The following is a 22,983-nucleotide window of genomic DNA, read 5'->3' on the forward strand; positions in this document are numbered from 1 at the left end:
TCCCCAAGAAAATTAAGTTAAAAACAAAACAAAAACCCCTCCCCTGGAGCCCTGCCATGCAATGCGTCTGGGTCCAGGCCTCATTATTTTTCCCTTGGCAAATTGATGATTGTACCTTGATTGTCACAGAGACCAGTTTGCCAGGAGAGGTACAGTAAGACTTTTAATTTTCTAACAGGAAAGAAAAAGGGGGCATTAGCACGAAAAGGCTGTTTAGCTGGCTTGTATAAATCTACCTGTTTCTTCACTTATGGAAAGAAAAAAAAAAGAAAAAGAAAAAAACTACCTTTTCATAATGCACAACTATTTACGGACTGTATAGTTTAGTCTTACGTAGTTAATTTTATTCGTTCTTTGCGCGGCAGAGAGATCTGCTCTAATACTTGAACACTGTGTTTTATTGTGGTAATTATGTTTGTGACTCAATTTATGTGCTTGGGTGCTGTACCGGATGTAATGGTGTAAGCTAGAATTCAATTTGAACTCAGGTTGTTTATTATAAAAATTGCATAGAGTATAGCTCTGTAGTGTATTAAGTCTTTTCTGTATAATTAGACAGTTAACCTTTGATTGTAAAATATATATATTATATATATCCCAACGCAAAAAGAGAAAGAAAAAAAAAAAAAGGCTCGTCTGGGGTGTCTGGGAATTAAGGTTTGAAGCAAGTAATTTTAGTATGCACAGTTGATATATATATATAGTACTGTCTTTGTCGGTTGTATATACAATCTATATATTAAAAAAAAAAAAGTAAATAAACAGACTAGCTTAAATATTGTTTTTGCACCAGTGAGCAGTTATCAGATTTCGGAGCTATACGTATATGTGAAAAGGGTAACTACCTATGGTTTACGTTTTATTTTTAATCGAATGATTTGATGGTTATTGTAATGAAGGTTAATTTTATTGATAATAAATTATACGCTATTAAAACCTACATTTGGTTATTGTAAATTTGTATCAATTAAAAAAAAAAAAAAAAAAGAAGAAATCCGGGGAGTTATGTTGATGCAGAACATACACTGTCTATTTTGAAATAGTTACCTCAAGGCCTACTGACCAAATCGTTGTGTTGAAATGATATTTAACTTTTTGCCAAATAAAATATATTGATTCTTTTCTACTTTGTGATGCTTTAAGATTGTTAAGAAGGGGTTCTTGCACAGCATACTGAATTTCTCCCGCAGATGTGGCAGGAGTAGGGCAGCCGCCGAGGCAATATTATTTCGGCATCAGTTCTATAAACGCAGACCTCGGGTGATAAAATGTACTCATATTTTAGTCCAAAATGGGCAGATCCAGGTCCCGAATGCCATTGCTTGGCTGATAGGAGGCTTTGCTTTCCCCCTTCCGGATATAATTTGGGAAGCAGGCCGAGGAGCGGAGCCCCTTCGCCTGGCAGTGGAGGCACAGTCCCCAGTTAACGCGGATTTAATAAATTTGCCCGGCGGGGCGGGGGTTTAAGACCAAACCAAAATGTCCGACGTTCTGCGATGGGGACAATAATGTAAATCAGCTCAGACAGCGACATTTAAACTGAGATGGTTAATTAGCGTCCAGCAGAAAATGCCTAGCACTAAGTGTGCTTCCCAAGCGCTGTGTGAAGCGCCTTCATTTTAGGGTTACCCCTTCTAGAGATAATTGCCCATGCAAAATAACGTTATTTCGAACATCACTCCCTTTTTCCTTCCCCTGCCATCGCATTTAGGATTTTTTTTTCCTTTTAAATTTCCCGTGGCAAATAAAAATAACGCATTGCATTTTACTAGCACCTCAGATTATATGTGTATATATAGTGTATATATAGAGATATAGGTACAGATAAAATTTTACAGACAATTATAGCAGAATTTATGGTGTCAATTTTACTCGCTGATTTAGCCGAAGGAAAGAGGTGGCTGGCAGCAGGCTAGAGCACAGGAGACAAAATAGGATTTATTTTTTAAAAACACAACAAGGTTTCTTTGGAGTGGAAGATTTCCACACACACGCCCCCCACCCCTCCGCTGCACCTACCCCTCCCCCGCCGCCCCAAGCCAAACCAAGCTCAGCAACAAAAGAAAATAGCAAAGTCTATGAGCTTGCTGAAATTTGCCCTTGTTTTGGGCGGGCATCTTACTGCTCAGAGCAGTTATCCTCCATAATATGAGCCGCAGCAGACTTCTGCGGCCCACCAAGTCTTGTTTGCAAATACGTCGAATAACAATACAAGCCTTCTTGTTTTACGGGCGTACACTTACACGCACATATGTATATTTAAAGAAAAATAAGATGGAACACACTTATGGCATTGGCAGAAGTTGTTGTTAGGAAAATGCAGAGCCATACAGTGCAATAAAATAAAATGACTGCTGTTACCGTTTATGGGGTGTAAAACGCTGCAGGGCTAAAGACAAAACTTAGGGAGCCGGCAAGAAGTTTACAGATGTGTGGAACTGCAGGAGGGAGGAAAAAGCTTTCGGCTTCACCTTAAAAAAAAAAAAAAAAAAAAAAAAAGAGGGAGAAATCCGGGGTAAGATTTGATGAGTTCTAATTAGCAAAAGGGAGCTCGTTCTGGTGTGCACACACACAAAAAGCCCCTAATTGATCCCTGAGCCAGTATTTGGGGATGCTGGGACGCCCTCTGTTGTTGCAGACAGAGGCAACTTCAAAGAATCAGCATTAAGAGTGTGTAATAAATGACGGGTCTGCAAACTGTCTGGAATTCGGCTCTTAATGAGTTTACAACTGTCCAGCCACAATTAAGATTTTCTACAAAAGCCTTTTCATTTGTTTTGTCTGGCTGTTTTAGATAAAGCGGGAGAGCGGAAATAACAACCTTTTATTGGCCTTCCCCTGCTTAAATCCAGGCTGGGAGGTGGACATTTATCTTCCCCGGCGCTGGCGGGCAGAGGCGCTGGCTCCGCAGGCCACGATGCGGCGAGACGGCGGGAGGCGGCGGTGGCGTGGCAGTGGCGGCAGGTGGCGCTGTGACACAGCGAAAGAGCCTGCTCCTGCCCGCCATCAAGAGCTCGGCCGCCTCCCCGAAAGCTCCTAAAATGTCGACTTTATGGGAGCATAACTCGGGTGGGAGCCTCTGGTTTGGTTTTAACAAGGTCCGAGAGGTTTGAGGTTCCCCTCCTCCCTTTCCTTATCCTGGGAGTACAGCGAGGGGTGCCCCTCTGGCACCGGGCGCCGTTAGGGTGACGTTCACCGCCTGGCCCCGCTGGGTGCACCCGTGGCAAAAGTAAAGCTTGGTCTGCACCAAGAACATATCCTGCATTTATTATTCTCAAAACGCCGAATCATTTCCTATTAGCTAATAGAGATGGATGGAGCCCTGGCACTGAACCACTAGCTCCTCTTTCTCTTGGCCCAGACTTTCACCCTTCTCCGGTGAGGCTCTGAGACTGCAAACAGGCTGTCCTGACCTTCCGAAGGGCTTCTCAAAAAGGAAATATTAGGTGAAAGGGGGAATTAAGGGGTTCGGGCAAGATGGAAGAGGGTGCCCGGATCAACCCCGGAGGAGAGCACCCGGAGAGCTTCCCCGTCTGACTGGTGATTGAAGCGGACCGGTTTTCCAGTGCCCGTCTCCTCCCCGCATAGCGGGAAATTGCAGCACCGCAAACCCCGTGTTCGAAAATTATTTACCGGCGATTGAAATTCCTCAACAGCTGTCTTTGATCCAAATAAAAAGCTCTGCTTGTGTCCCAAGCAATTTCAGCTCAGTGGGACCCGCTGTAATTATATGATACAGATGAGGACAGACTGATGTTCTGCAAACTTGACGTGTCTCTCAAAGTCATTCCTAACTTCTCCTCGCCTTCTATTTTGATTTCTTCCATTAGTTCTCTATTTTTTTCCTCCCTTTTTGCTTTTGTTGGTTTTAACGTGTTGAGAATGAGGCTTAGCGGGGAATTGGAGTGTTTTCAGACTGCAGTTGCCAAAAGAGAAGGGGGGAAAGTAAGTGGAAGGAAAATAAAAGCAGAAGGAAAAGAAACATAAAATAGGGTCTGAAGTATGAACGCAGTATTTTTCAAGTTTAAGGTAGAGAAGCAAACAAGTGTATGCATAGTATTCCGCAACAGAATATTTTTTTTTTTCCCGCGGCTTATTTAAATTTCCTTAAATCAAAACCAATCCCTTTATATCGAAATTCAGAATCGGGAAGGAATGCGAGCACTGAGCTATTTTTTACACGCACTGTTTCAAAGATTTAATTCTTTCCAGGGATAGAGAGTAACAGCCACTCCCTGCTTTCTAACAAGAGCCTTCAGATCAAATGTTTGTCTACAGTGGCATTGCTAAACTTATTATGATTTTTTTTCCTTGGGCAATAAAATTATATTGAAATTTAAAAGTGTTTATGCATCGTCATACTAAGTAATAACTTGGCACAGTGCGCTTCATTATAATCGTGGTTAAATTACAGCGAGCACAGATTCCAAAACAACAGAATCTTCTCTACTATGAACCACATCAAGATACTGTTTAATACACAAGCCATAATCATGTAGTGCTCCCATGTCGTTTATTACTTATGAACACCTTTTTGTCACTACATTTTAGTTCCCGGAAAAGCTCAGGAGGAGAAGGAAGGTAGTCCAGAGCTCACAGGAGAAAAAAAAATAAATACAATGAATCACGCCTACAGTATTTTTTGTAAAGCTTGTGAGAACATTGCGATGACGGAAAACTTGAAATCTGCGCCCGTTCGCCGTATCCTCGACTGGGGGGAAAAAAAAAAATGGGAAAAAAAATTTACAATGTCAATTTAAAAGTGCGTTTTCAGACTCAGGGATCCACCCTGATTTTGTGAGCGATAGAACGGGAAATTTCAGCATCTGTTTCAGAGACAGCGATATAGCTAACGCGCGGGGAGGGGGGGGGAGAGAAGCAGTAAATAAGGTGGGGGGGGCCATGTCTAGAAGCCGGTTTAAGGTTTATTTAGAGAAGACTTTTTCAGAAATCTTAAAGGATGGCAGAAAAAAACCCAAAAGCTGAAAGCAGCATATATATACACTCACACACACACATATATATGAAAAAGGTGGCGGCAGTAAACACACAGACACAAAGAAAAATATATAAACGTGTAAATTATCCAGAAACAGAGGGCTCGAAATACAACCACCCAGCTGATCTATTCGGTACCATGCTATCAAAATTTAAGTCTAGACACTAGTTATATTTGCTGTTTCTTTCTTCTTGCATCTTGGTATGTTGTCACCAGAGGAGCAATTTATTGGTCTAATGTCATCTACTTCAGCCTCTTTGATCTCCTTGGTCGTCGTCTTGTTTGCATCCATTCGTTTAACTTCTTGGGCCTTTTTTCCTTTAAAGCAGCCTCTTCTGCCAGCGTGTTCCCACATCACAACTGCGACCGCAGGGATATTGTCTAATGTTGGCGAATTGGAAGAAATAACAGAATGCGGCTCGTTCACCAGCTTCTCCCTCATGCCTGCAAATAATAACTGTATTTTCACGTGCTTAACACTTGACAAATATCTACATACAGTAGCCACATTTGCGTGCTCTGAAGCACCAATATCTCAGGGATCTGGCTGTAGAGGATTTACTTGCTTCTGTCAGTAACTTATATTCATGGGGCTGCAGTAACCACGTATAAAGAGTCCCAAAGGGTGCGTATGTATGTGTGTGTGTTGGAGGTGTGTGTATAGTGTGTGTGTGGGGGAGGATGTCCCACGTTTACAAAAACGTAAAGTTTAGGGTCCGTGCTAAATATCGCCAAGAACAATTTTAACTGGTGAGAAAGTCTTTGTACACGGAGCACCAAACTATAATTGAAAGGAGAATTTCCGGGGCAATTCCATTGTGCTCCTTCCAGTTTATGATGTGCAATACAGTCAGGCAGTAAAAGCTGTCTTTACCAGGACTCCCTGTCTGAGGGAAGGAAACTCATTTTACGATCCGTTTAAAGGAAGGGCACAGTGCAGCATCCTCAATGAGGAGCCATTCGCATTGTTGGGGAGCCCACTGTTTAGAAAAGCAGGAACGCTCCCCGCCATCTGAGCGTCCCGCTGCCGCCTCACCCTTAGGACCGTAAGGTATGTAGGACCGTAAAGGTAAAAGGGGCATGAAACAGACTGCTGAGATTTGAAACCTTTTGTAGGAGATTTCTACAGCGCGGGGGATTTTGGTTGTTTTTCATTTTCAGGCGTTCAGAAATGTGGGTTTTTTTTTCTAGTACTTTATTTTTTCTGTTTTGGTGTTTTGTTTTTTCTTTTTCCCCCTCTCCTGGGAGAGTGACCCTGCCTTTTTGTCGTAAAGGGAGGGCAAACCGGGAGGCTCACTCCAGGAGGACCCCTTGATTTTACAGCCTCGGGGAAGCCCTTTAGGGTCGGCGGCGGTGCCACTGGGCCCTGCGAGTGCGGGGTACCTCTCCAAAACCCTCTCCCGGCTTACCGCCTGCTTATTTTCCCCCTTACGGGAAAAAAAAAGAAATAAGGCAATGGTGACGAGCAGCCTCCGTAAAACTCTATATTTTGTCTGATTTCATTTTTCACAACACCCCCGGTTTGTCTAAGGGACATTATGTGCGCGTCCCCCCCTCGGGAAATGGGAAGCACTGCACCCCGTCCGCGGGGTGGCGAGGGTGCGGCGGCGGCTGGAGGGCGCTCCCGGGCCCGACGGCAGCGGCGGCGTCCCCGACCCGTCCATGTCCGGGCACCGGCGGGCCGCGGCCGGCACCACCTGTGAGGCGGGCGGGGATTGGCGGACGCCGTCATATGACCGGTCACGTGCTCGAGGCAGCTCAGTCCAAAAGAAAATGGGGTTTGGTGTAAATCTGGGGGTGTAATGTTATCATATATCACGCTACCTCGTAAAACCGACACTGAAGCCTGCCGGACAACAAATCACAGGTCAAAATTATGAGCTCTTCGTATTATGTGAATGCGCTTTTTAGCAAATATACGGCGGGGGCTTCTCTTTTCCAAAATGCAGAGCCTACTTCTTGCTCCTTTGCAAGCAACTCCCAGAGAAGCGGCTATGGACCAGGCGCGGGTGCCTTCGCCTCCTCCATGCCCGGCTTGTACAATGTGAACAGTACCATATATCAAAGCCCGTTCTCTTCCGGATACAGCCTGGGCTCTGATGCCTACAACCTGCATTGTTCCTCTTTTGATCAGAACATTCCCGTCCTCTGCAATGAGCTAACCAAACCCAGCTGTGAGAAAGCGGAGGAAAGCAACCTGCACAACCAGGCTGAGCCTAATTTCCGGATATACCCCTGGATGAGGTCTTCAGGTAGGGGCAAGCGAAGAGGGCTTGAAGCCGTGGCAGCCAGGCAAAGCGTGTCGCCAGAATTATTGTCAGCACAGCCTTTATGGTTTTAATTATAGCCGAGGCGCCATTGCGTAGAAAGCCCGTGGCATTGTATGTAAATGAGTATCATAAAACTTTTTATTGCCCAATTAATGGGTTCTAGCCTCGTAAATTTATTTAACTCCATTTGCTATGGAATTTTAGCATTGAGTTGATTTGTGCTGTTTGCTATAGAAATGCGGAGAGCTGACCGCGGGCTTCCAGAGCCCCCACGGGTAAGCGGCTCCCCTGCTCTCTGTCGAAGTTGGGCAGAAAAATCCCGGTCGCTGGGAAAAGCAGAGGGGAGAGGGGCGTTCAGGAGCGGGGGACGGGCTGCTGAGGACTTTGCCAGCCCATGTTGCGGAGACGTGCCACTCTTGTCCCTCCCTGCCCTTTCCACGGAGATAAGGATCTATAGAAATGTACTAAACAGGAAAAGGGGGCGGGGGGGGGGGTGTGAGGGGTACTGTGGGGGAGAGTGTGTGAAAAAGAAGAGCTCTCAAATCTGGAGTTAAATGCGATGTATTGTTTACGATCCAGGCAGGGTGGGGGTGTGTGTGGAGGGAGCCCAAGATATTAAAATAAAATAAATACGGCCTAACCTTTCAGATCTCTATTTCCACTTGCGAAACGTGAAAGTCTGGAAGGTTTTAGGGAAATACATCGCCTGGGGGGAAAGTTCCTCCTCCCAAAAGCAATTTCCTCCCCCACTTCTTCCCCTGAATGCTTTCTCTCCACTTTTTCTAGGTCTCGAGGAACTTAATTTTTGCCTTGCCCGAACAAGGCAGGTCGTGTGGCTGAAATGTCTTTGTTATGGGAAAGTGAGGGGGCGGGTGGAAGTGAGAGGAGGGTATCATTCACTGTTGCTCGGCAGCTTTTTTGTTGTTTATTATTTATTTATAAAAAGCATACTAAGAAGGAAAAGGGAAAAATTTGGAAAGAGAAAACTTTCTTCTCTCTTCTTGCCTAACTCCTGGCCGTTTGTGCCTGTTTTCAGGTCCAGATAGGAAGCGAGGGCGCCAGACTTATACCCGCTACCAGACCCTGGAGCTGGAGAAGGAATTCCACTTCAATCGTTATCTGACTCGGCGGCGGAGGATAGAGATCGCCCATGCTCTCTGCCTGACGGAGAGGCAGATAAAAATCTGGTTCCAGAACCGGAGGATGAAGTGGAAGAAGGAGCACAAGGAAGAGAGCTCCAGCACCCCGGCTCCCACAGAGCCCACGTCAGCAGCAGCCTCTGTCGAGAAAGTGGAAGAAGACGAGGAAGAGGAGGACTAAGAAGTCCCACTCGAGGAAGCGATCTCTTAGTCTAATGTATGCACATGACAGTTGGGAAAGCTCCCTTTAAAGAAGGAAAAAAAAAAATAATGGAGAGAGACTTAATGTTTTTATTAAAAAAAAAAAAATCATTTCCCTCCAATAATCATCTTGCAAGTGAGCATTTGCAGGCATTAAAACGTTTCTTGGGGCGGTTTCCCAGTCTTCTGTCCACTCTCCCGTGCTCCCCAGACCTACCCTGTGCCGAACCTTTTGGTAATATCTCCTAAGAGCATTCTACAATCATTTATTTTTTTTCGTTTACCCAAAAACGGGTGGGTGGGTTTCTCCAGGGGACATTTCACTGGGAGAAGCGCTGCTTGCACAAATAGTAAACCATGACCTTCGAAGTAACTACCTGACTCAATAGTCCCAATCACGTGTAAGGGGAAAAGTGCATTAGGCTCACATTAAAAAAAAACTACCTAACTTTGAATAAGTAGCTCTGCACTTCTCTTTTTCTCTTTTTTTTTGTGTTAATTATTGTTAAAAAAATATCATAACTAACAGCTACACTAGCAAAAGGTTAAACAGCAAGTAAGGGGCGGGGGGTGGGGGGGGGAGATGTTCCACAAACCACTACGATCTACAGCAATGATTTGTACTACCTATTTTCCAGACTACCTATATATCTTGCTCCGCCTACCTATCTTTGAAAGTATACTGTATTTTAGTAGTCAAAAGGATGTTACAAGATTACTAATGTGAATCGCAAAATGCTTTTAGAAATGTAAGCGTAGTCGTTTGAAAAGCACGCATCCATAGCTTTGGTATAGAATTTGGTACCGAAAAGGCTGAATATATTTAAATTTAAAATAATATATTTATTCCAAAGCAATTATAAATGAAAACCATATGCTGCAATATATCTTTGTTCTTGATTCTTTACTATTCCGAGTGAGGAAGCAAACACACACCAATATTGTACAAAGCGGTTTAATATCTCCCATTGGCTTCTACCTTCGGCTGCCTTTGCTAAAGGCCGTTTTCTTATTCTAGGTTGACCTTGCTTAATATAGAGGAAGTGTTATTTGAAAACTGAATTTAAATGACCATGTAACCAGCTTTAAAAAAAACAAACCACAACAAACAACAAACTGTTTGTCCTGATTATCTGAAAATGTTATTATGTAATACCGTGATTTTTCCTACAATAACAGATACTGGTTGGGTTTTGTTTTGGTTTTGGGTTTTTTTTTCTTTGTCATTTATATTCGTCTTGGAGCTCATTTGTAAGATCATATCATAAATTGGGAAGTATGTAATTAATTTGGAAACTTTGTAGCATGGTGTATTGTTAAGAACTCTGTATAAATCCGTCGTAAAGGTTTGGCTAAAGTTCTTTCAAAAATTGTATGTTACAATGTGTTTCGATGTGTTCATTGTGAACATTTGGATATGCCGTGTAAGTATTGGAAGTGGGGAAAAAAAATGTCCGTGAACTCTCTTTGGAAGTGATACCGTGTTCAAGTATCTCCCACGATAAATGTGTTTTATGTTATACAGAAAATAAATATGCTTGTTGACAATGAATTGTGTTTCTTTATTAGGGAAACAGTTCGAAGGAAGCATCAAAAAATAATTTACATTGACAAATACAGAAATTAGACCATATAAATATTATTTTCAATAATCAGAATGGAAAAAATCGAAGGTGATGGATTGATAGGAATCAGTCAATTTCTCTATCTCATCTTCGTTATTTTTCCCCCCTAGTGCTGTTGATTAATAAAGCGAAAAGCCTGCCTTATGGGAAGGTTTCCTTCCACTGTTTTCCCGTCCTCTCGCAATCCTAACGCTAATCCAGGCGGCCGGCGAGCTAGCCGAAATCGCGCGCAGTGAAATAATATTTCGTAATAAGCAGAAAGTGCGGTGAGAAACTTCCAATTGTAAATGATCTGGTCGGGTACATGTGTGGGACGTGCGGGGTATGCAGGCGGCTTTCGAGGGCAGCAGGGGGGCATTAAAAAGGAGGGGAAACCCCACCGCTTTAGAAAATGTATAATGTTTGCCAGGTACCACGTAATGTCAAGGAGATCTGAAATTTTCAATCTTAATAATAAAAATAATAATAAATTTAAAAGGTTATCCGAAAAGTCCCTTTATTCGCCCGGGTAAATACAGGTAGAACTAGAGCATCATTTGCGCACAAGTTTCCCTTTTCTACCACACTCCGTTCCTGCTCAACATACTAATTGCAAATTTAATAAAATTAGTACAAACTCCAGGTCTTTTAAAAAACTCCAGTGCTGCCTCTGTGGTAAGATGGCGCCTCTCTAAGACCTGCCTCTTCTTAGTGATGAGGAAAAGGCCATAAATCCGTTGTTGTTTATGAAAATTTACAACTTTGCAATACAACTTTATGAGTTGTTCGGTTTTTCCATTGGTCGTTGTCGGTCATGTGGATGGTAACCGTGAACATGAACTTTTTTATAATTTCCCTTGCGAGAATAGAGCCGCATTCTTTTGCTGAGCTCTGTCCTGCTTCGGATCTCTCTGGCTTTCAATCCCCATTTCATTTGTTCTTTGTAAGGCAATAGTGAACAAAGTGTGCGGAGGTTCGGCATAAGCAGCCGCCTAGAACACAGATCCGGGATGGCAATTTCCAGTTCCCCCGCTGGAAGGTGTGGCATATTGGATTCAAAGCACTGGCGTGGCAGATTTTCAACTAGCAACCTGGCTAATTTCCTGCTTCTTCTGGCACCAAAAGGAGGGCGATTCGTCTCCTGTGCAGCCAAAGCGACAGCTGTCAAAGTCGCAGGGGCTCCTGTGAGCCAGAACCTAAAAGGTGAGAAATGTATATGACACTACCGTAAGCAGGGAAACATGGTTTAATACGTTTAAATATTAGACATGTGCAATTAAAGCAAGTGGAAATGTTGGTGGCCAGAAATAGACGTGGCTGCAGCTCGGTTGATTTCGACTTAACCAATGCATGCAAAATTATGCCAAAATAAAATGTCTACTTTCTATTATTTAGCGAGGAAGCCGTGGATTTTTTTTTTTTTTCTACATTTATTTCTGGTTGCATTTGCCAGGGGGCTCTGTGACATGCGGGTTATTCTCTAATAATTCAGTTTTACAGCATCAATCCGAGGGTTGTTTTTCTTATTCCCAACGTGAGGAAAAAAAAATATTATCCCCCCAAACATCAATTTATGTTTTCATTATTTCGCAGCATTAACTTAAAGTTAATTTGCGACGGCTGAAATTTAGATGTAATTTATGTTTTAGTATTTCAGAAAAAAAAAACCCACAAGTCAGCACAATGTCTCCTGGCTTTGCCGGCATGTCCAGGCGAAAGTTATTTCTAGATTAGGGAAACAGCGCGGAATGTGTCTTTGATTTTCTTTATCAGATCCAGCGCTGCCTGTAAAAACCCCGTGCCCCTCCGTGGGTTCATGGGAACGCCGTTCCTGGCGCTTTCCGCCTTGGGTAGCTTGCGCGCCTCGGCTGCGCGGAACGGATAAACCGATCCGAGCGCCGGAGACGGAGCTTTTGCCGGTTTGTTTTTTTTTTTTTTCTTTCCCTTTCTGTCCTTGTTGTGACTGTTACCGTGCGGCGCTGGGGCGGGGGAGCGGCGGCTAGCGGGTCGGTGCCCCACAGTGTATGCCGGCGAGGGTGAGCGGGCTCCGGGAACAGCTCCCCGGACACCCTCCCAGTCATTCCCCTCCGCCGCTCCTGCCTCCCCAAGGCGAACGAGAGGCTCGGAGGGCTTTAAGTGTTATCCCCGGCTGTGGTGGTGCTGCCGGGCTGATAAAGCATTGCATTTGCATTGCATTGCGGTATCCGCCGGACTGGAGCTGCAGTGAGCGCCGGATTATTTATTGCGGGGCAGCGGGTGCTCAGTGCTGCCACGGCGTGGCGGGATGGCGGAGGAGGGAGAGGAGCCGAGCGGCCCCCGCGGGCCCTGCGAAGGGCAGATCTGCTCGGGGGAAACCCAAAGAGAATACCCCCAAAATAAAACAAAAAAAAAATTAATCAAAATAATTAAATAATTCCTGCCAACCGTCTTTTACGCCAGCATAGCAATTCGCCCCCGGGCAAGATATTCTGGCAGGACCGGCTCTGCCCCCTCCCCTTCTCTTCCTTTCCTTTCCCTTCCCCTTCGCTTCTACCGCGGTGTGTGTCAACTGTAAAATATTACCGGGGAAAGCCGGGGATGAGCCGCCCGCCTCCCCTACCGGCCAGGCTCCCGGTACCCCGCCAGTCTAAACAACGGTTCGGCTTGCCCAAACTGTTTGGATTAGGAGCTATTAGGTAAAGGTTGGTTGCGGTGACGCTGCCGACCATGAGAAGGATTTGTAAGTGGGTTTATATACAAGGAAAAGGAGGCTTTGAAGCTTAAGAGGGTAACTGGCCCCGCACCTGTATCCGAGGGTGGCTGGGGCAGAGGGCCCGGTTTCGGGGGGAGGAGGACGGTGAAGTGCTCGGCGGAGGAGGTGCTGGGGGTGCGGGGCATTCTGCAAACAAATAAAAGGCGGAAAAAATCAGCGGATATCGCCAAGTGTGACTGTTACGGTGGCAAAAATGCAGCGGCTGGCTTTCTGCTTTCCAGAGTGGGGAAACGGTGAAGGGAAACTGCTGTGAAACGTGTCCGGGCAGGGCATTTTCCCCGGCAGATCTGGGGGGGTCACAGATTATTGTACTTAGGGGTTTTCTGGGGGGAGGGGAGGAGCAGAGAGGACGCTTGAATGTGACTGAAGCGGAGATTGCAGTGCAGATTGTTTAGCTGTCACAGTAACTACTCGAACACGACCCAGCAAGGCAAACGTGCACATTTCAGTCCTTCCCATATTATGGGATCAAAGAGAAAATGTTTTCGCTGCCTGCGTTCGGGCTTGGACAGTTAGGTTTGAGCACAAACAATAACTTGAAAAAGAGGAGAGAAACAAAAAGAGAGGGAAAAAAGAAACCTGTCTGTAACCGTTCTATAACATGCAAATATAAGTAAGCCTGGCTCGATATTTTACTGTTGGTCTCTGTGTGATGGATGAAAAAAACCCATCTGGTCACAACTTTTAAAAAGTGGGGCGGTGGTTTTCGCTTGCCCCCAGTATTCATTTTTCATGGTGCGTTTTCGTTCTGACCTGTGTTGGTGAAAATCTGCTCTTTTAAACCCCCCTTTGTATTTAGCGTGCTGTATGCTTGTCTGATGATGTTGTTTCCTTTTTGTAACTATTCGCGCTGAGCAAAAAAAAAACCAACTTTTTCTGGAGAAGGCTGACTTTCAGGAAATACGCGTTTCCGAAATGACCTCCCAAAGCACGCAGCTAGTGAGCTGTAATTCTACCAGGTGTGTTTATGGATTAGCCGGGATGAAGAGGTTAAGGAAGTTGGAAAAAAAAGGGGGAAAAATTGGAGGCAATCAACATCTGCCTGTGAAAGTCCAGCTGGGACTGTGAACAATACAAACTATTGTGGAGCGATGTTTTAACTCACTACTGTTTTATAGGTATCGTAATCTGCCCCCGGAAATGAGGCAAATAGTCTCACAACAACAACAAAACTCTCTTTTGAAAGTTACTTTAGGAAACGGGGCTCGTACAAATGTCACTTTCTGTCACAGTGCCTTTAAAATAAGGCTATTCAATCTGTTGCAATGGGCACGGATTATAAGTAAACACAGCTTGGAATGAGCAACCTCATGTTATCTGCAGGAACTGCAGCGTTATGGCTGAATTCAAAGCGCCTCAGCGAAATTCATAAGCACAGTTACTGTCCCTGCCCTGAGCCAAGAATTTTATTTCCGCTGTGGGGTAGCTGCCATTGAAAATTTGAGGCGGAAATGTTTGTTTCATGTAGATGTTTGGTTTGGTGTTTTTCCTCTTCTTAAAGACACACATCCGCGTTTAATCAAACTATTCGGAGCAACAACGAAACCGATTGGCTTCTGCTGACTCATTAGAGGGGCTGTATTAATTAGGAATAATCCTACTGGTTCGTTTTCGAATTTGAATGTTTGATTCCCTCGGCTTGACTCTGGCGGAGGGAAACTCGGGGAGCAGAGACACATGGAAGTTTAGCTGGGCTGCTCAGGGGCCATCGGGAGCCTGCCCAGCCCTTGCTGGGGCCTTCCAAGGCACTTGGTGCAAACCAAAAATCTCATTCTCCAGAAGGCCACCGTTTCCTACCACAGCCGAAACCTCCGCGTTAATTATGAGGGTGTTCATTAAGATATGAGACCTCTTCCATGCAGGACGCGTAGGTTTCTCTCACAAAAGCTAGATTCTGCGCTGAGGCGGGCTCCGAAGGGAAGCCTCAGCGGGGTAAAAACAATGAAATAAATTTAAAAATCGGCTAAAACCTCCGGGATGTGGTTGTGGAATAGACGTGGGAAAATGGAGAGAGGCCGGCCTTTCCCCCCATCCCATCCCGCGCTGCGTTGCGCGGCGCTGCTCTCCCCCTTTCACGTGCTCCCTCCGCTCAAAACTTTCCCTCAGCAGCATCCACCGCTGCCTTCTTCCTTCGCCCCCCTTCTTCGTGTCCCCCTCCGTCCACCGGAGGGCCGGAGCTGTTCACCTACCATCCCCACGGGTCTACGCGGCTCCCTCCCTTAAAAGTTGGCGGCCCCACGACTGGCGCGTCGCCCCCCTCTACACACCTCCTGCCCCCCCTTGGGGGAGGATCCCCACGTCCGCTGCTGTCACATTGCCTGGAAATATTACTACTATTACTGTTACTGTTATTATTATTATTACTATGGGGCTCCCTCCAGCCGGCGGGGCGGTGCCGCCCGGGGGCGCGGCTGTCTCCGCGGCGCTGCGCGGGGCTGCGCGGGGCGGCGCGGTGGGGCCGGGGCTGCCGGTAAGTTGGCGGCGCGGTGGCGGCGGCCCCGGGGGAGCGGGCGCCGCGCGCGCTCCCATTGGCCGCCCCGCCGTCAGCTGCTCCTATTTTCTGCTGTCGCTTTTGGCGCTCGGCCATCCAGAAACAAAGCACTTCGATGACTCCTAATAGTTATCGCCAGATGTACTAATACACAACAAATCACGGTCCGGGCAAGGGGGAAGAGCAAATGAGTTCCTATTTCGTGAATCCCACTTTCCCGGGGAGCCTGCCCGGGGGCCAGGACTCTTTCCTCGGGCAGATCCCCCTTTACCCGGCGGGCTATGATGCTCTCAGGCATTTTCCGGCTTCGTATGGGGCAAGCAGCCTGCAGGACAAGACTTACACCTCACCTTGTTTCTACCAACAGTCCAACACCGTCATTGCTTGCAATCGGGCTTCCTATGAGTACGGAACCTCTTGTTTTTATTCGGACAAGGAGATTAGTAGCGCTTCTCCTTCCAGCAGTGGCAAACAGAGGGGGGCCGGGGACTACCTGCACTTTCCTCCCGATCAACAGTACAAATCCAGCGGCATCCAAGCCAAAATTGTAAATGACGAAGGCACCGACCGGAAGTACACGAGCCCTGTTTACCCCTGGATGCAGCGGATGAACTCCTGCGCTGGTAAGGCACTCGGATGCAATGGGGAAGGAGGGGGGGGGGGGGGGGGGAGAAAGGAAGGAAGGAAAAGTTTCTTTCCCCAAGATTTTTGGTTTGGTTTGGTTGTTAGACAAAGTACAGGCTGCTGGAGAGACACGGGTCCTGCAGGGCACTGTGTAACAGGAAACCTTCCCAGGTTATTTTAGACCTGGCACATTGGCATCCTGGGATGAGTGGCCGAGAGCCCAGCTTGTCGGTTCGCTGGTGGAAGTTACAGGGGAATCATTGGGAAGTAGGCAAAAATAAAAAGAAATAATAATAAAAATAAATAGAAAAACGAGGAGCAGAGCAGTTTTACTACTTTCTTAAAGGCACCCTACAGCCCCTGCTCCGCTTCTTCATTGTGTCAGAGAGCGATGCAGGGAATATGCCCTCTGTTCTGAGGATCCAATGCATTTGTGGCACATTCCTCCTCGTCCCCCTCCCCCAGCTCATTAGCCTGTAAATACTGGAGATTGAGAGCACGTTTCTGGGGCCGTGGGTGCACTTCCATGGCATCGCATTTCTGATTTTCTCTGACTTAGGAGTTAACTTCACGTAATTGAACTATTCTGACCAGGAGTGGTGCTTTGGGGAAGGGGAGGAGGGGGTTATGTATTGGGGTGGCACTTATTTTTAAGAATCCCGTAGTAAGACTTTTACTTTCAGTGTCTGTTAATGGCTTCCCTCCTCCCGAGTTTATGTTTGCTGGACTGTGGGTTGCATTTCTTTTTTGGAGAGTTATCCCTTTCTTGCACGACCATTCCGATGCTGGTTTACATTCAAGGGCAATAAATTCCGGAGCAAATGGCAGAGGCTCTTCTATGATCTTTAGCTGATGTCTATAATTATACTTAAATCACATCCCCTCTGTAGTCACAGCCATGGCAATAGAGCGTGTTTGTGTAAACACACCCGCATATGCGTGCATACGCTCACACACACACACACATGCGTGCAGCTCCCCGGATCGCACGTGTGTTTGTACATGTGTGTGTGTGTGCACAGGCTCTCAATACGCAGAGGATACACAGCACTCAGCGATTCACACGGGTGCTACCTACTGCACTTTCCCTAGGTCCACCTTAAAGCTTCTTTGTACCCCAGTTATCCCACCACTTTAAGCACGCTGCACATCCGAATTTACAGCTAGTCAGGCAGGGGAAAAGGAAAAGAGAGACAAAAAGAGAAATAAAGGGAAAAAAGGCTTCAGGAAACCAGAGCAATTCTCACCCCCCATCCCCACACCTCTGTTATTATGCCTGCAAAAGAAGGCAGAATATACTAATCACTCTTTCTGGTCTGAAATCACTGGGCCCTGTCCAATGCGATCGTTTTGTCTTTACTTCTACAGGTACAGTATATGGAACTCATGGGAGACGAGGGAGGCAAACTTACACCAGATACCAAACGCTAGAGTTAGAGAAGGAATTTCATTTTAACAGATACTTAACCCGAAGACGACGTATTGAGATTGCAAACGCTCTCTGCCTTACTGAACGCCAGATTAAAATATGGTTTCAAAACAGGCGGATGAAATGGAAAAAGGAAAACAAATTCATAAATTCCACACAGCCCAGCAGCGAAGAAACAGAGGAAAAGTCAGGGGAGTAGAACCACGTTTAAGAAACGCTACCAGGCCTTTACTTAGCTCTTAGTATTCCTATTATATACCTTGTGTTCCTTCTGCTAGTAAAATCCTATAGGTTTGTCACAGTCTATTAATTCCTCAAAGGCTTGGTTAAAAGATGTACCTTTGCAATCATCTGTGACTTTCTTTAATATATGTGGAAGTCCTAGCTTTCGAGCTACAGGCACGTATGTATATAACCACCTTCCCAAACCATAGATGGCATTGCTTAAAGTCCTAGAGAAATGGCCCAGATTTCTAAATGTTTGAGATGAGCATCTGTGTGTGGGTGAGTGTCCCTGGAGTACCTGTGTGAGAAGAGATCAGCGAGGGATTTTTTAATTTTTTTTTTTAGTTAACAATATTCATATTGTAGAAATACGAGAGATTTTAGAAAATGTTGGGTTTCTGTTTTTGCTAAGTCCCGCTATGTCGGGCCATCTCGTTATGCTGTGTTTGGGAGCTTATGGTCTGCAGGGGAGGAAAAAAGTTTTACACATGTATAAGATATTTAAAAAGCAAAAAGGAAAGGAAAAATCCTTAAAAAAAAAAAAATCTATAAACCCCTGGGTATAATCTTGCAGTTAAAGCGAAGATGAATTGCAGAGAGATTTATTTTAAATGCCGCTAAACTGCTTAATGTGCACTACTGGTATTAAAGTAAAAACTCGGCGTTAAACTTCAGGGGAAGCGAGGGAAGAGGTTTTGAGGCAGGCGAATTTCTGTGGTTCCCGTTGGGCTTACACTGAGGTTTCGGTGAGCTCAGCTATACACTGAAGGGGCTTTTAATTAGAGACTACATTTCTTGGGGCTTCGGAGGCTTGGGTCGGTCTTTTTCATTTTATTTTCTTTATTTTTAATTAAAAGAAAAATGTTTATCATTAAGGCGGCGGTCTTCTTCCCCGCTTGTGTGGTATCCTAATTCACATTCGCATTTCTTAGCACTGGAAACAAAAAATAAATAGATACTGTAGAGAAAAGTAGCTGCCATAAGAGGCTTTCACTTCGAGTTCTGTACAAGTAAAATGAGCTCAGCGAAAATATTGATTAATATATATGTTATATCTATAGTATGTTGTGTGTGCGTGAGTGTGAGTGTGAAGCTGTGTATAAATACGCTTGTATCGAGGCTCTTTTGTTTGGAAGGCAGCGCGATTTGGGCTACCGCTCTAAACATTTTAAAAGCCAAATCTGGAAAGCACTAATGCAAAATGGCTACCGCCGCATTTAGAGGTTTGGTTGGTTTTGTTGGGTGTTGTTTTTTTCCCGAGAGGTGGAAAAACAGCGGCTGCCGTAAAGCTGACTGGAATTTGACCCCCAGTATGAAAAACGCTGCACGATATTTGTCTTTCATAGGTACCTGCCATTTCGCATTGGCAGGAACCGGGTGCCTCTCGAATCCGCCGACACGGGAAAAAGGGGGGAGAAAAATAAACTAATATATATGTAGATAGAGAAGGGACATAAGCGCGGCCAACACCCGAGGATGGATCATGTAGAATTTGTAAACTGGTGTAAATAAGCCCCGCAAGGCGGCGAAGGCAGCCACAAAGCGGAGCGCTCCCTGCACGCCGAGCTCTCCGCTGGCCGCGGCGGAGGAGCCGGCCCTGCCGGCCCCACCGCCCCTCCGCCGCTGCCGGCTGCGGCGTGCCCCGCTCCGCGCCGCCGTCGGGGGCCGTCACCCCGGGCCGACCCCGCGGAGCAGCCGCCATCTCCCTCGCCGCCAGCGGGTGGCGCTGGAGGCCGGCGGACGGGCGGGCGGTGGCGGCGGCGGCGCGCGGCGGCGGCGCGCACGGGGCCGCCCGCGCCCTCCCAATTCCCCCACCAGTGCACGAGTTTACCTCTAGAGGTCATCAGGCAGGATTTACGACTGGACAACAAAAGCACGTGATGTGGAGCCGTACCCCATATTTGGGTGCCTACGTAGGAGGGAACCAAGTACATGTCCCAGTCATTTCCATAATTCATCATAAATTGTGCAAGGGTGCTATAGACGCACAAAACGACCAAGAGCCACAAATCAAGCACACATATCAAAAAACAAATGAGCTCTTATTTTGTAAACTCATTTTGCGGTCGCTATCCAAATGGCCCGGACTACCCGTTACATAATTATGGAGATCACAGCTCGGTGAGCGAGCAATACAGGGACTCCGGCAGCATGCACTCCGGCAGGTACGGATACGGCTACAATGGCATGGACCTCAGCGTCGGGCGCTCTGCTTCCACCCACTTTGGTGCCAGTGAGAGACCCCGCAGTTACCCGGCCAACACCACCTCTGCCTCGACAGAGCCCAGGTACAACCAGCCCGCGACGGCTTCCCACTCGCCTCCCCCCGACCCTCTGCCCTGCACCGCCGTGGCCGGTTCGCCTGTCACCAGCGAGAGTCACCACGGGGTGAAAAACTCCCTCGCCAACTCCACCAGCACTTCGTCCAATTCCAGCAGCAACACGCACATCAGCAGGGACGGGGTTGGCACCTCGTCCGGGACTGAGGAAGACACTCCAGCAAGCAGCGAGCAGGCAAGTGCCCCGACCGACCAAAGCACAGCCCAGCCTTCACAGCCCCAGATCTACCCCTGGATGCGAAAACTGCACATAAGTCATGGTAAAGCAAATACCCTGTTCTTTCTTTATTTCTCTGGAGAAAAAAAAAAGAGGATTTAATGTAAACCGGGTGGCTGTGCCGAGCAAGGTCGGGGAGAGGGGAGAGGAGGGCGTGAGAGCGGGCAGTCTCCGCGCACAGCACAACTCTGCTCTCAAGGAAGCAGGCTCCCTTCTCCGGGAGAGCCGTGTCCCCCCTTCGAAAACATGAAAAGAAATATAAAGAACCCGCCCGGCCCCAGTAACCCAGCCCGGCTGGCTCCCAGCGCCGGCCCCGGCGGGCAGCGGGAGAGCAGCAAGAGCCTTCCAGAAGGGGCTCGGGAGCAGGGGCTGCTCCCGGCTCTCCTCTGGAAGGGGGCTCCTCCAGTGGGAACGGCGCGGCTGACCCCATTTATTTTGCCGAGCTATATTAAAAAGAGAATAGGAGAGGGCGAGGAGGGCAGTTTTCACTGCTGGGAAGCCGTAGGGAGGGGGAGGAGGGGCGAGTAGCCCCAAACTCCGGGGAGAGGGCTCGAGGGAGCGGGGAAGCGGAGCAACTTTCCGCCCTGGGTATTTGCTCTGCCCTGGGTGCTGGGGGAGCAGCCGGGGGCTAGGAGCCTCCCAGAGCCTTCCCCAGCTCAGCCGTGGGAAAGGGCTGCAAGCTTCAGCTTTGCTTTCCCAGCCCTGAACACACAGCTAGCAGCAGAAGTATCCTCCAAAACAGCTTATCTGCGGAAGGCGGGAGGGGTGGGGTGTTACCCTTCTAAAAATGACCCCAAATCAATTAAAAACTAAAAATCGAACGCCAAATGCAAGCGAAAACTTACCGAAACCACCAAATCCCCCTCCCCCAAGCCTTTCCTAAAAGGGGCTGGAGGAGGAAACTTGTTGAGCGTTTATCCAAACCAGAAACAAAACCAAGCAGGACTGAGTATAACGGTCCTGGACGCTGGTAGATGCAGTAAGTCACGAAAGATCCGAGTGGCTGCTGAGAATCTAAATCATGTACTTTTCTCTTCCAGACAACATAGGGGGACCAGAAGGGAAAAGGGCTCGGACTGCTTACACCCGCTATCAGACCTTGGAGCTGGAAAAGGAATTTCACTTCAATAGATACCTGACCCGCAGAAGAAGGATTGAAATAGCACATGCTCTTTGCCTCTCAGAGAGACAAATAAAGATCTGGTTCCAAAACAGGAGAATGAAATGGAAAAAGGATAATAAGCTGAAAAGTATGAGCATGGCAGCTGCAGGAGGGGCATTCCGTCCCTGAGCGTTTGATCAATTAAAAGTACTGAGCAGTATTAGCTGACCCTGCGTCTCATGTCAGTACTAAGTTGACTTTCTAAAACTTCCTTGTGTTACTTCTGTGAAGAAACCCTGTTCTTGTCGCCCTTATTCATCTTTTAATCATGAGCCTGTTTATTACCATTCTCTCGCGTGTATAAGTAGATCTGCTTTTATCGTACATTTCTTTGTCTTGAATGGCTTTGTCTTGAAAAAATAATAGATGTTTTAACTTATTTATATGAAGCGAGCTGTGTTACTTGAAGTAACTGTTAAAACAAAACTAAACTAAACAAAAAAAAAAGACGAAAAGAAAAAGAAAAAAAAAAAGAGAGAGAGAGAAAGAAACCCTCCCCCGGTTTAGTACAAATGTTATGTGTTGCACTCAACCTGCTTAACTGTGCATGTGTGGTCAAGTGTTAATGTCTGTATAGCTCCAAGCTGTTAAAAATATTTTTATTCAAACTACCTATATAATTCCTGTGTAATTAATGCTGTTGTAGAGGTGAAATGATGAAATCAACTGAACTTGTCCTACGTGTAGTGAATAGTGAATCTGTGACGAAAACTGTGATTCCAAGCAGTATGTCCTTGCTGTGCCTTTGTATATGACTCTTTGCACGAACTCTTAGAAGTGGCTCTTATTAAGCGCAGCTTCTGTGATGTATGTTTTTTGTGAACAAAGTTACAAATATAGTCAAAGTCTGGCTGTTTGAGCAAACTGTGATCAGCTTTTTTTTTATTATTATTTGTTTTTAAAAAAAAACCTGACTGGAAATCAACAAAAAAATAAACTTTCTATTGTAAAGTTTTCGTGACCTGGTTTGTGCAAAGCAAGAAGTTGTGCTTCCTGATTTGCCTCTGAAAAAAAAAAATTAACTCATGCAGAGTTTGTAATATTATTTTACCTGGCTCTTGCTGCACGTTGCAAATGGTAGGTGCTGCTATCGTCCGCTACCACTATTTTTAATTGAAAGTTTGACCACAAGTACCTCCTTACTGGTTTCTCGCTAGATGGAAAGCTGCATCGCAGGACCACAATCAACACCCTTTGTGGGTGAATCAACTGTTAGAAGTTTGTTGATGGTTAAAGAAAAAAAAAAAGAGAACACCCACCCATGTGCTTTGTTAAAACACGCTGCTAACTCCAAGACGTGTTTGCATCGCTCTAGATTTTCTCCTGTGGTTTCATTAAGTATATTTGCAGGACAGACACCTCCGAGCCCTCTGCGTCTATTAGTAACCCTCGCTAGCCACATTCCCAATTTCGCCCTTTAAAGATTTTTGGTTTTCTTCGCTACAATTAGTTTGCCATAAACGTAATGTTACTTACCCCATCAGAGCTTGAATGGTTAACTCTTCTGAGCTTCTAAGAGCAACTAAAGATT

General features: G+C 46.2%; 4 protein-coding genes across 8 annotated transcripts in view; all 4 read left to right on the top strand.

The window, feature by feature from the left end:
• Positions 1-6,726: 6,726 nt before the first annotated feature.
• Positions 6,727-10,161, top strand: HOXA7 (homeobox A7). Its single transcript, XM_061375084.1, has 2 exons — positions 6,727-7,251; positions 8,306-10,161. Exons 1-2 carry the CDS (start codon positions 6,876-6,878, stop codon positions 8,587-8,589), a joined length of 660 nt encoding a protein of 219 aa, XP_061231068.1. The 5' UTR covers positions 6,727-6,875; the 3' UTR covers positions 8,590-10,161.
• Positions 10,162-11,276: 1,115 nt separating this feature from the next.
• HOXA6 (homeobox A6) lies at positions 11,277-17,847 on the top strand. 4 transcript variants are annotated; one of them, XM_061375082.1, is made up of 3 exons: positions 11,277-11,416; positions 15,824-16,079; positions 17,449-17,847. In XM_061375082.1, the coding sequence occupies exons 2-3, from the start codon at positions 16,055-16,057 to the stop codon at positions 17,706-17,708; spliced, it is 285 nt and encodes a 94-aa protein (XP_061231066.1). In that variant the 5' UTR covers positions 11,277-11,416; positions 15,824-16,054; the 3' UTR covers positions 17,709-17,847. The 4 variants fall into 4 exon arrangements, with proteins under 4 accessions (XP_061231066.1, XP_061231064.1, XP_061231067.1 ...); XM_061375080.1 differs by having other exon boundaries at positions 11,278-11,416; positions 15,919-16,079; XM_061375083.1 differs by having other exon boundaries at positions 11,284-11,416; positions 15,922-16,079.
• Positions 11,277-22,983, top strand: part of HOXA3 (homeobox A3) — a 44,809-nt gene continuing 33,102 nt past the window's right edge. The window contains exon 1 of the mRNA XM_061375061.1: positions 11,277-11,416. The gene's annotated coding sequence lies outside the window, so the exon portion shown is untranslated. The remainder of the gene's footprint in view (positions 11,417-22,983) is intronic.
• On the top strand, positions 19,468-22,403 carry HOXA5 (homeobox A5). Of its 2 annotated transcripts, XM_061375077.1 has the most exons (3): positions 19,468-20,022; positions 20,170-20,333; positions 21,331-22,403. In XM_061375077.1, the coding sequence occupies exons 1-3, from the start codon at positions 19,769-19,771 to the stop codon at positions 21,579-21,581; spliced, it is 669 nt and encodes a 222-aa protein (XP_061231061.1). In that variant the 5' UTR covers positions 19,468-19,768; the 3' UTR covers positions 21,582-22,403. The 2 variants fall into 2 exon arrangements, with proteins under 2 accessions (XP_061231061.1, XP_061231060.1); XM_061375076.1 differs by having other exon boundaries at positions 19,482-20,333.

The sequence above is a fragment of the Neopsephotus bourkii genome, unplaced genomic scaffold (assembly GCF_033783945.1).
Source record: "Neopsephotus bourkii isolate Nb327-2 ecotype Australia unplaced genomic scaffold, CSIRO-AGI_Nbou_v1 NB_1656, whole genome shotgun sequence".
In the NCBI taxonomy this organism is placed as follows: Eukaryota; Metazoa; Chordata; class Aves; order Psittaciformes; family Psittacidae; genus Neopsephotus; species Neopsephotus bourkii.

Excerpts from the sequence above, each read along its gene's own strand:
- HOXA7 (XM_061375084.1), top strand. The coding sequence starts at position 6,876 with ATGAGCTCTTCGTATTATGTGAATGCGCTTTTTAGCAAATATACGGCG. Across the intron at positions 7,252-8,305 it reads CCCCTGGATGAGGTCTTCAG|GTCCAGATAGGAAGCGAGGG; the intron begins GTAGGGGCAAGC and ends GCCTGTTTTCAG.
- HOXA6 (XM_061375079.1), top strand. The coding sequence starts at position 15,644 with ATGAGTTCCTATTTCGTGAATCCCACTTTCCCGGGGAGCCTGCCCGGG. Across the intron at positions 16,080-17,448 it reads GCGGATGAACTCCTGCGCTG|GTACAGTATATGGAACTCAT; the intron begins GTAAGGCACTCG and ends TTACTTCTACAG.
- HOXA5 (XM_061375076.1), top strand. The coding sequence starts at position 19,769 with ATGAGCTCTTATTTTGTAAACTCATTTTGCGGTCGCTATCCAAATGGC. Across the intron at positions 20,334-21,330 it reads AAAACTGCACATAAGTCATG|ACAACATAGGGGGACCAGAA; the intron begins GTAAAGCAAATA and ends TTTCTCTTCCAG.